The sequence below is a fragment of the Papaver somniferum genome, chromosome 3 (genome assembly GCF_003573695.1).
Source record: "Papaver somniferum cultivar HN1 chromosome 3, ASM357369v1, whole genome shotgun sequence".
Taxonomy (NCBI): domain Eukaryota; kingdom Viridiplantae; phylum Streptophyta; class Magnoliopsida; order Ranunculales; family Papaveraceae; genus Papaver; species Papaver somniferum.
The window spans coordinates 105,074,920-105,087,436 of NC_039360.1; the positions used below are offsets into that span (position 1 = coordinate 105,074,920).

The window sequence follows — 12,517 nt, forward strand, 5'->3', positions numbered from 1 at the left end:
TTTCCATAACTCTCGGTATATGCTCGACGTGTGTCAAAGAAGCTTTAATCGTTTTGGGGGAGTGTTGGAGGTTAGAACCAATATTTTTCATACTATTTATTTATTATTTTGATATGGTAAATGTACTAACAACAATTTTATTATTCTCAGTGGTGGTATACATATTTCCATATTACTGAACCTTCTCTTCACAATCACACTAATACTTTTCCAGTCATACAAAAGTACAATGACGATTTGAAAAAAAATCAGATTAAAGATGGTCAACATGCTTCCCTTGTTCAGAGGACTCAACAGTTGGGTAGAACAAGCCTTAACCTTTTTTCATGTTGTATGCAACAATCCCGGAGTTCAAAAATATCGAATCCTAGAGAATGCTAGAGCTAAGCCTTATGAGGATTGTATTATTCAATCATATTTCTGAAAAGGGTATTTGGTATTATGGTGAACGATTACTTCTTGGTGATAGCCATTAACCCCTATCCAAGTGAAGAGATTTCTCGCGATTACTGGGAGAAATTGATATAGGATGGTCCACATTGAGAAGAAACTGGCAATTTGATCTCGGAGCCGCGAGTCCTATAAATGAGTACCTTTATTGGTTTAACACTATTTTAAGCCCAATTTCTATGCAATGATAAATTTGGGTCGGATGGATTACCTAGTTATAGGTAGGATGCCACTTGGTGATAATTATCTTCCTTCACGACCTCCACCAGAGACGGACGACGCATTTTCATATCCTAGTCAAGCGGGTTTATCTTCGACTATGCCACCATTTTCTTGGGACGTAAGCACTCTATTTATGTCTGAAGATATTGTTATTGCTATGATTGTTCATAGTTAACTCGAACAGACTTATCCATACTGGGGGTATATGCTACACCAGAGCAGCATTAGAGCCAGCTAAACGATTATCGTGATCTACTACATGGATTTCAAAGATTCTACTTAAGTGGGATGCAAAGAGTGAGGAAAAGCATGATGTCTGACATGAGTACCCAGGGATATTCCGGCCATGGTGGTATGGGTATGAGTCATAGTTATAGAGGTATGAGTCCCAATGTACACTCAAGTCCTGGTGGTAGAGGTACGAGTGACGATTCCTAGAGGTTCAAGTCAAGAAAGTTTGAGAAGTCGTGGAAGTGAATGAAGTCAAACAAGTTTGAGAAGTTGTTCTATGCAGAATGTAGTGGTGGATAGTTATATTCAAGATGTAGTGTTAGATACTCAAGTACGTGGAGCTTATTATAGACATTGACATGGAAACAGCTCCTCGAGGTTTTTTCAACCAATTTCCAACTGACAGTATGACTCCTGGTGGTGGTGGATTGAACATTAAAGCACTTAGGCAATCTACTATTTTTACCCCAATTTCCTCAACCACGTCAACATTTTATGCATTTCAACCTCACGTGTTCCCCTTCGCCCGAGTGATCCCGTTAACTTTTAAGATTATAACGATTCTGATGAGACTCAGTCACCAAGTCAATCTCAAACCAGCCCAATCTCTGATATGTTGAACAACACTCTTGATACAGAAAGCATGACTAATTGGATCTTTAATGGTCAGGAAAATTAGCAGTTTATGGATGTAATTTAACTTCAATATTTCTAATGCAATCACTTTGTTTTTATTAATGAAAAGTATCTTTAAATTAATGTTCGAATCCAAACTAATATCCAACATCGAATTAGAGAAACATCTTTCTTTCGAGTGAAGCGAGCACTAACAATGTTGAAATGAATTTAAGATATAGATGGTATGAATTCGGATGAATTTGAAGTCGAGTATTTGTAGGGAGGCATTCCTGACCGTTAGATGGGGAATTACTGAGCGATGATCATAGCGATGAGCGATAGGAAGACTAGCATTGTCGCTCTCCAGACTATCGAGCAATGTTAAGACCACCGAGCAATAGAGAGATAAAGACTTTATCTCGCATGCCTGAATGGAATATCTGCCACTTGGTCGTAATGGTGTAAAAATGGCAAATTGATTTTTTTCTGACTAGTGCATAAGAAGGTTTTTTTTTTCTCGGTAAAAAAATAGATTTAAAAACGAAACTGTACAGGGACTAGGTCTTACTAGCGCATAACCGTGACGCCGTCACTAGTAGAAAACCTATTTGAAACGAAAATAAACCTCTCCATGCCATTTTACAGATAGAATGAAACCTGGCCTACCCTCATAAAACTCAAAAATATCTTCGGCCAACAAACATGCTTGCTTGGCCAAAGCATCAGCTGAAAAATTAACTTCCCTATAGCTATGAACATAACGTATATTGATATAGAAACTCTTCTCCATTCTCCATCTCTGCATTAATTGCCAAGGCAATTCACCTTTTTGAAAAGCTTGGATGGAACTCATCGAATCTGACCGAATACAAAGGTTTTTAACATCCCATCTTTTGGCTAGCATCGCACCATAAATAACATCACATACTTCCGCATAAAAATTAGTCTGCCAGCCAAGTCCGACACTAAGAACGCCAAGCACTGCCGAGTTGGAATCACGGAAAGTAACACCAGAACCAGCTTGGATGGATTGCCAAGTGACGCACCATCACAACAAATCATAATTTCACATGGGTTAGGAGGAGACCAACTAACCTCATCTGGATTGGAGAATTTACAAGCTCTATGCCGCACCTTGAAATATTTCAAGATCCGCAAGTCATCTCAATTGTTATACATATGACCCTTCATCCGAATTGAGTTATCACTGATTACCTGATAAACTCTCCCTTTAAAACCGAGCCACTGAACCGTAATATCTTCGCAATAAGCCTTATTTCGCATCTTCCATAATTTTGAGACAATTGCAAGATTTGCAACAAGCCACAGGTCCTTTATCATCCTGCTGCGACCCTTTGCAGCCTTATAAGAGGCCACTAGATCTTCGTTTGGTTGCAGTTTAAAAATTTCCGCCGCCCAAGCCCAAATCCGCTTAGCAATCCTGCAATGCCAAGTGATATGACTCATAGTCTCACCATTCTTCCTGCACAGACGACACATAGTAGGCATGCTCCTACCAGTCTTCTTAATAATGTTATCTTCAGTTGCGCAACATTGCTTTGCCCATATCTTCCAATATTGCACATTCAAAGTAGGATGTACAACCTGCCTAGTGAACAAAGTCGCAATAGGCAATACTTCAGTTGGCGCCTTAATAACAGCCTTTACAGACTTAACTGAAAAAACGCCCTTACTATCCCAAGTCCCAAATCTTATAATCTTCTTTTCTTTTTCTTTTTTTGGATAAATTAAATCTTACAATCTTATAAGAACTGGTGACGATAAGTGGAAGTCAAAATCAACGATACCACCCTATCATATCCATGCCCGTGAGGTACGGCGAAGCATCCCCGAACGGGCCAACCTAACCATGCCACCATGGTGTTCATTTTCTTGACAAAGGCCGAGCCTAATTACCCAGGGCATTCTTTCCCTTGACTTGGAAAAATCTAACGATTAGTCGACGAGGCAGCGGCCAAAAAGTCTCAATGACTCTACAAAAGATTCAAGCAAACCCCCCTCAAAAGCATGTCCAAATGATTTCAGTGTATGTTACTGTCAAAGCTTCACCTTCTTGAAGCTTTGATCCAGACTAAAAATGGCGAGAAACTTTTGCGATTTTCGTTGGCTTCTATTATTTGCTGCTGCTGCTTTCATCTACATCCAGGTACTTTTGCTTAGCTTTCAATTAGGTTTAATCCTTCCAAAAATTCATCTCGAACTATTAATTTGGAACCCTAGTTAAGATCTATATGTTTGGCTTACCGTTTAGACTCAATTAGTTGTTGTTCCTTTTGATTTTGAGGATTTTGTAGGTTGTATAATTTCATCAAATCAGATATTGAATCACATTTTGAACTGATTTTGATTTGGGAACAGTAAATATTGAAACGAAGATGAAATTTGAACAAGTTTCTATTTGTTTCACTAAAACTACAAAAACACGGTTCTTCCCGTTACAGTGTATAATTAGTCCAGTATATATTTGGATCCAAGACGTATATTCGGGAAAAATGATTAGGATGTTGTTTTATCATGTCAATAAGTGCTATTTCTTCTATATATTAAGAATATCAACTATCTAACAAACGACTTACTTAGAAGAAAGATAACTTCCAGTTGCCATGGTTGGAGTCAGTTTGCCATATGTGTCTAAACTAGTTATTTCCATTTGTTAATGTTTTACTCTTTTGTTCTTATTTTGTTTGTTCCTAGATGCGTATATTCACAACACAGTCGGAGTATGCTGACCGCTTGGCAGCCGCGGTATGATTATTAGTCTTCAGTTTCAGTGATAACTTTTAGAGGAAGTTCTCACATGCCACCTCTTTTCATATTTCCAGTAGTCAAGATTTACAAAATATTCTTGTAGTAGCAGTTATCACAATTTTTTCTCTGTCAGGGGATTGTTCATTGATATAAGTTCATTTTATTTTGATAGGTGGAATCTGAAAACCACTGTTCAAGTCAAGTGCGTATGTTGATTGACCAAATAAGTTCACAACAGGGACGAATCGTGTCTCTTGAAGGTACGTCACACCTTCTTACTATGACTACCCGAGGCGTTTCTCTTTCATTTGTTTTAGTTAACTTATATTCATAATTTCTTCACTACCAGCCACCATTTGTGCAGTGATGAATTTGAAGCATGTAGGTAACGATGTGTTTTGAGTGTGAAGTATGACCGGTTCTCTAAAACTCACTCATTCTAATAAAGTAATTGTCATTTGTCACTTGTCTCTCATGTCAGATTATATTTCGTTCGAGCTGGTACATTGGGCTAAAATAGTATTTATTCCAGTTTCACCTAAAAGTGCAAATTCCTTTTCTATCCGATCCTGTCCTCTGCTTTTTTGCTCATAATAGGCTTTTGCTTTAGTATTATAGTTGTAACAGTGTATGACATTGGATAACTTAGTACATAATCTTGGAAGCCCAAGTTCCGTTTCCTCTTAGTAGAGAAAAAAATACTGCTAAGAATCTACTTATCACTTTAGCTAATAGTGTAAGATATTACAGATGCGAAGATGCGTCAAGACCAAGAGTGCGGACAATTGAGAGCTCTCATTCAAGATCTTGAAAGTACGTTCTAACCCATTTTCTGATTTACATATGGGTCAAATAGTTTATTTGTATCTGTTTATTCTACTAATATATGGGCAGTCCATAGTTCTTCCCTGCTTTTGTCCTAAATCAACATGTCTTTTACGTACATTCTGATGCATTTTTTTGGGATTTACTCATGCTTGGGAGCGGTTTACATGATTGGACAGTGCCAAAGTTCTATATTGACATTATTGTTTGGTTGCAGAAAGAGGTGCGGATAGATTGATTAACAAACTACAGGTATTAATAGAATGAAAATCTTATGAATGCTCCTTTTCATTGGTTAATATATTTGAGAGCAGGGTCAGGGCCGCATGCATGATCATAAAATGTGTATTATAATCTGATTTAATCAGGTACCGGTAGCAGCTGTTGTGATTATGGCATGTAATCGCCCAGATTATCTCGAAAGGACAATTGAGTCCGTCTTAAAGTACGGTTTATATCCCTTTTATGTTTTGATTCTGTGTTGCTGTGAGAAATGCTGACTCTTTTTTTCACATTACCGTACTGTCATGTTACCCTATTTACAATTTGACATTGAACTCGTGTTCCGTTTCAGATATCAACAGTCTGTTGCCTCAAAGTTTCCACTTTTCGTATCCCAGGTATGTAGCGGACAGTTGAGGGTCCAGCTTTTAATTAAGTATTAAGGTGTATATCCGACCTTTGCTCTGAACTGATAGAAATGTCAAATATTCTGTATTTTTGCTACTTCCAGGATGGTCCAAATGAAAATGTTAAAAGTAAAGCTTTGAGTTACAAACAGCTAAGCTATATGCAGGTACATCATTAATTCCAATCTTCCTTTTTCCCATGTGGTTTTCTGATTGCATTTTCTTGATAGTATATTAGCGGCGGAACCGAAAGTCATAGAATAAAACTCATTCAGAAGGCACTGCAGTAATACAAGTGCAATATATGCAATGAAGTATCTGATATCATCGCACAACTAAGCATATTTTTTTACTGATTTTACCTCACCCCAGCATTTGGATTTTGAAGAAGTGCACACGGAAAGGCCTGGAGAGATAATCGCTTACTACAAAATAGCAAGTGAGGAATGTTCTGATACGTCTTAGTTGCTTTTATATTCTTAGCGCTAATGCACTTTCTTACAGGTCACTACAAATGGGCACTGGATCAGTTGTTTAATAAGCATAACTTCTACAGAGTAATCATATTAGAAGGTAAAACTCTTTTGCCTCTGTAATGAACTCTTATTTTCATTCTATGCCACTGTACACTACATTGTGGAACTAAGCAACAGAATCTTATTGAATGGCAGATGACATGGAGATTGCCCCGGACTTTTTTGAGTACTTTGAAGCCGCAGCAGCTTTACTCGATAGTGATAAGTATGTACATCTCACAAAATGAAGCCTTTGTCCTTTCTCATGATAGTATATTCTCTCTTTCTTGCTAATAATTTAATTTTCCTGTCCACTTCCTTGTGTGGCACCATCAAAGGACAATTATGGTTGTTTCGTCGTGGAATGACAATGGTCAAAAGCAATATGTGCACGACCCCAGTAAGTTCATATACATCTCTCGTTATGCACAACCGCTCTATAATTATGTTTTTCTGCTGAACAAATATACACGATTTTAGTGTAACATCCACATTCTGACATGTTATTTGATACTTCTCGCAGAAATTCTGTATCGCTCAGATTTCTTTCCTGGTCTAGGATGGATGTTGACAAAATCGACATGGGATGAACTATCTCCGAAGTGGCCAAAAGCATATCCTTGTTAACATTATGTATATTTTTGCTATGCGGTCACAGTTTACAACTTGGTCTTTGCTTGAAAATTGGTTGTCCTTGACAAGATTTTACTTACTGGGATGACTGGTTGAGGTTACAAGAGAACCACAAAGGTCGTCAGTTTATTCGCCCAGAAGTGTGCAGAACATACAATTTCGGCGAACATGTATGTAATTTTGTTCTTCCTTTGTGCAATACTGAGCAACAGATCTTATGTTAGCACTACTGGTATTCTAGCTTGTTCTACAATTTGCACCTTCTATTTGCCCCTAGTGAACAAATTTATAAAGATGCGTCAGCCAAATGATGGATTCAAGTGTTTCACATCCGTGGAGTGTTGCTAGGAAAATGAAATTTTCCATGCACCTGGAGCTAGCAAAGAAACCAAAAACCTTTCACTAGCCATTTGCATTGATTACTCACTACTATACTGGTGTCATTATGCAGGGTTCGAGCATGGGACAGTTCTTCAAACAGTATTTGGAGCCTATTAAGCTAAACGATGTCCATGTAGGTAACCTGTATTTTCGATGTTGTTCTGTGTTTTTAGCTTTATAACATTTCTATTGGATGCCCGCACAGGTTGATTGGAAGTCAATGGATTTGACCTACCTAAAAGAGGTGAATATGATCCTGCATTACTTCATTCGAAATGATTTTTCATTTATATCATATTCATATTTTCTTTCTCCTAATAAATATATATTGCCATGTGAAGGACAATTACGTTAGGTTCTTTGCGAATCTTGTATCAAATGCTAAACCAGTTCAAGGAGCAGATGCTGTTTTAAAGGCATATAACATAGACGGGGATGTACGTGTTCACTACAAAGATCAGCCAGACTTTGAACGGATTGCTCGCCAGTTTGGTATTTTCAAAGAATGGAAGGTAATTTGGGTGACTTGGGGTTTTCTTACAAACTTAAGCTGTTTATTTGGCTTCGTTTCATTAATCTTGCCACACTTAAAAACATACTGATGTATCCTCTTTTCTTTGACAGGATGGTGTCCCAAGAGCAGCATATAAAGGAGTGGTGGTTTTCCGCTTCCAAACTGCAAGGCGTATTTTCCTTGTCGGTCCTGATTCTCTGAGGCAACTTGGAATTCAACATGCTTAGGTCAAAAACCAAGTATGTACTCAGCTGTTTCAAGTGTCAAATTAGGATACCTTTACGATATTTAGCAATAGGAATGCGCTTCATAATATCCCACATATAGTAATCTACTGATTTTAGGTAACATGGCATGTATTGTTATAGGTCCAGTTGAGTTTTTCCCTTTCCTTTTTTTTTTCTTATTCTCCTTTTTGGTCAAATTTTTGCTTATTCTTTAATATGAGTTCAGCCTAATTTTTTTCATATGTAAGATAATTGATGTTTTTGATTGCCCAAATTCCAGTTAGTTTTACTTCAAGCTACTTAGAAACATTGCTCAACTAAGATCAGCCGTGACTAAACTGTTAGGTATTCCCATATTGCACAGCCAAGCTGCTATGCTAGGTAGATAAACTTCTGTTGGACCTGGAGCCCTTTATTGTAAGTGGTGGAAAGGTCTATATTCGGAGTGATTCAGTCTTTAGAATTGTTATTTATTCATAACAACAAAAATGATGACAACACCTGGACCACGTCACACAACTAAGCAAATACTAAACTCTCTCTCAGATACTTTAATTATTTTTTTAGAGGGTGGACAAATTTAGTTGGAGGTGCTTAAATCTTTCAGATATACATTTGGTAAAACTACTAGTTAGATATTCTCCCATGTTGAACAACTTGCATGAATTTTATAACTCTTCAGGATCAGCTGTGAGGAACTGGCACCAGACAGGAGTCTAGGTCAAGAGATTGTGTAGTGAATCTACCCAAGCAGATTTCTTTAGGAATTCAATTCAGTAATGGGACTCGTTTTTGTAGGCTTTGTTAACCCTTTTTTGTCATTAAAAGCTAAAATGAATTGTTCATATATTGTCGCACCTTTGGTTCTGATCAACATGATGAAAAAAAGAGAGGCAATATATTAAACAAAAACTAGCTAACATGTTAGAGCTAATGAGAAGGGGAATAAAATGTTGTCCAGTATCTTTTCATTACATCTCAATGTCTTCCAGGTCTGGGAGAGGAAAACGTAAAATAGCCGCGATGCCTGTTATCTGCTTCAACCGTTCCCCAGACACATGCATTGAAGAGAATATATGAACATTACCAGCCGAGTCCTTGACTGAATCAACTAAGTCCACATATTTTTTCCTTGTCTGCGCATCAATGTTTCTGAAAAGTTCATCAGTAATTAGAAGTGTTTCAATGGCCATCTGTTCATGGGCGAACTCAACATGCTTTGGGCCATAGCAGGCGCGATCAGCATCGGTCGAAAGCATGTTGTAGAAATCGTTGAGAGATTGGACCTCTTGTGCTGCTTTTGTATCTTTTATCAAATTCATGACATTGGGGTCATCAAGAACTTCCTTCAAACTATGCTTGTATCCCGAAGTTGTATGGGCAAGAAGAATACGCAACTTATTTTCAATAATTGGTCTCAATTGTCTTCTTTCAGCCTCCAACAGCAAGTATTTATGAAACTGATCCTTTGTGAAACCTGGACTCGCAATTACAGCACAACGAACAACAGTAAAATCGACATTCTTGAGGAGCGCCACTAAAACATTCTCGAAAAACATATTCAAAGCCTTCTCATAACCAGCAACAGCTGCACCATGCTTGCGAGGTATAGAAGTTTGAATCTTTGCAAGGAGCTGTTATGACACTTTTGCCTACAAGCAACAGGTTTGCTAATCCTTCTTGCATCAAAATTACAGCAAGGTCTGCGCTTGCAGCAGGATCGGAGGCTTGCTTGAGTAAATCTAGAGCCATCGAGTCCCATAATTCTTTTGTTAAAAGAAGTTTTCCATGCAAATCAATTTCTAGGGTATGGAATGACCCAATCTTCACAAATTCATTCTTCGACACATTTCTTCCGCGTATCCGAAGGCGAGACCCTTCCTTTTCATATTCTACGTCAACTTGAACTGACAGCATTAGTTTCATACGTTCAGATTCTCTTCCCCCGGAGGTATCGTTTCTTGTGACTTCCTTAATGTATTAGCCCGAACAATATCTCCTTTGCTAACCAAATTGTAAGCAACCCAAAGATCATCAGATTCCTGTGGAATCATCTTCACTGTACCAGAACCATCAGAGGAGATATTTTTACGCACTATCTTCATTGTTGAAAAAGAAGGTTGTCTATATAAAAAATACGAAGTGTTTTTCTGTATCTACAGAGTTTTCGATCAGATCTAATCAATTGAAATATGTAGTAACCGAAGTATACCTATTCGCTGAGTATTTTTGGTTTCTTACAAAGATTATTGAACAACCTAGGTATTTATATTGATTGCGTAACTTGGTAATCAAGCAATTCTAGCCCTAGAATTAGGAAAGCGGCAGAAATCGGCAGAATAGAAACTAGTTAATTCTCGGATTCATATATATACATATATATTTTATATAATCAAATTACAAGAAATACACTAAGACTCCATATGATCAGCACTTAGGGCCGGCACTAGCCATACAGGTGGGGCAGTCCACACTATATGATCGACGTTTTTCTTAGCCCGGTATGCTAATTCATGGGCTACATTGTTTCCCAATTAATTAACATAAACAAAAGAGAGAAAATTAAATTTCAGACTCTAAAGTTATGATATCTTCAAATAGAGGATGAGTGCCGTGATCTCCTAGAAAGCTTTGTTGTTAATCTGATCAATAATTCCGACTGCATCACTTTCCACGATAACCTTCCCATCTTTCCTAATCAAAGCTATCCTTAGCGCATATCTAATTGCTTGCACTTCTGCAGAGAAACAAACTAATTTAGTTGATTCAGCCACTATGAATGAGTTGCTTTGAGCCGCGGATAATCAAACCCATTCTCCCATCGCTGGAATTCGGGTTCCAAGCTCCATCAGTGTTAAATTTTATCCAACTTTCTGGAGGAGACTTCCAAGGAGAGGATTCCCAATGATTTTCATCGATCGTAGCAATTTGATTGAGAGGAGTATCTCCATGGGACGTCAATAGCATTGATTTAGCTCTTTCCATTATAGTTGATGGTTCTTCAATATTGTTATTGTGAACAATCTCATTTCTACTAGTCCAAATTGACCATAAAAGGCAAGCAACTAAAGGGAAAACTTCAGAACTCCCAGAAGAGTCTTTGTAAGGGCTGAGTTGGAGCCAAAATCTGATCCACTGATGGAAAGTATGACTCTGAAACTGTTGAGTATTCACATTAATCATAAACCAAACTCTTCTAAGCTTTTGGCAAGTAACAAGCGAATGCATAATTGATTCTAGCTTCATCTTGCACTAAGGCCAAAGAAAATTTGAGATATGTATGCGAGAGTTGAGAATTGCATTCACAGGCAGAGCGCCTTTCAAAGCTTTCCAAACAAAGAGCTAAATCCTTGCAGGTATATTTTGTTTCCACAAAGCCGTCCATAGGTCTGCATCAGAGGTATCACCACCTATACTAAGAGCAGTATAAGCAGTTTTGGTAGAAAAATTTCCATCTTTAGCTGGAAGTCCAGATTCTTCTATCACTAGAAGATTCCAAACTTAAGGGGATTTGTTCTATCAACTCTTTTGATTGTTGATCAAATACAACACTTAATTTTGTTGTATCCTTAGTTCTTCAAACCTGGTTAACCAGGTCTTCAACTTTTAGATTCTTATCTGACACGGTATTGGCCCTTGGTGTGGCAGTCCCTTTACTAGGGATCCAATTGCCGCACCATGAGTCTATAAAGTTCCTTCTCCCACCACCCAAGCAATGAATGGTTTTATCTTGCTCATCGTTTTTGGTGGAGGCATTTCCATACCCAAGAAGCAGTACCTGGGGCTTTAGAATTAAGCACATCCGTATTCTCAAAATATTTTGCTTTAAGTACTGATGCCAAGAGAGAATATGGATTTTTAACAAGTCTCCATACACTCCTGGACGACATATCCAAGTTATTTATTTCACTTTTTCGGAAGCCTAATCCTCCTTCGTTCTTTTTTTTACAGATATTATCCACAACAATCAAGTGCAACTTTCTCTTTTTTGATCTTGGATCTTCTCCCTACCAATATTTGTTAAGGTGAGTATCAATCTTATGGCATAAGATTTTTGGGATTAAAGTAGCTATCCGATACGAAGGCATTGCCTGTCCAACATGTTTCACCAAAGTGGTCCTTCCTGCTTGTGATAGGATTTGAGTTAACCACCCATCAACTCTCTTTACTACAGAACTTAGAGATAAATATGGGGGGTTTGAGTATTAGATTTTAGTATAGATATTGGAGGTCCCAAATTAAATACTTCTTGCCAAGGCTCATATTAGAGATATTCAAGATTTTTGCTTGGATTTTCTTATGTTTTAGGTGAACTTTCCCACTGAAGAGCAAGCCATATTTATTGTAGTTAATTTCCTGGCCACTTGCTTTGCAGTAAGTTTGCAGGCAGTTTCGTATGGCATGGAAATCTGGTATAGTGGCACTGGTGAAGAGAAGATTGTTGTATGCAAATAGCATATTGATATTCACTCTATGAAAATGGTTTTTTTTAATTCGTATGCA

The 12,517-nt window shown here is 37.7% G+C and overlaps 1 protein-coding gene and 1 pseudogene across 3 annotated transcripts; one reads left to right on the forward strand and one right to left on the reverse strand.

Moving 5' to 3' along the window:
• The first annotated feature begins 3,470 nt into the window (after positions 1–3,470).
• LOC113357026 (alpha-1,3-mannosyl-glycoprotein 2-beta-N-acetylglucosaminyltransferase-like) lies at positions 3,471–9,422 on the forward strand. Of its 3 annotated transcripts, none has more exons than XM_026600279.1 (19): positions 3,471–3,688; positions 4,237–4,287; positions 4,463–4,550; positions 5,041–5,103; positions 5,333–5,367; positions 5,484–5,560; positions 5,690–5,735; positions 5,849–5,911; positions 6,117–6,183; positions 6,249–6,317; positions 6,416–6,485; positions 6,598–6,659; positions 6,783–6,873; positions 6,969–7,062; positions 7,344–7,406; positions 7,479–7,517; positions 7,615–7,785; positions 7,898–8,026; positions 9,007–9,422. In XM_026600279.1, the coding sequence occupies exons 1-18, from the start codon at positions 3,620–3,622 to the stop codon at positions 8,012–8,014; spliced, it is 1,335 nt and encodes a 444-aa protein (XP_026456064.1). In that variant the 5' UTR covers positions 3,471–3,619; the 3' UTR covers positions 8,015–8,026; positions 9,007–9,422. The 3 variants fall into 3 exon arrangements, with proteins under 3 accessions (XP_026456064.1, XP_026456065.1, XP_026456062.1); XM_026600280.1 differs by lacking the exon at positions 9,007–9,422 and adding an exon at positions 8,697–8,990; XM_026600277.1 differs by lacking the exon at positions 9,007–9,422 and having other exon boundaries at positions 3,472–3,688; positions 7,898–8,309.
• LOC113357027 lies at positions 8,476–10,227 on the reverse strand (annotated as a pseudogene).
• Positions 10,228–12,517: the final 2,290 nt, after the last annotated feature.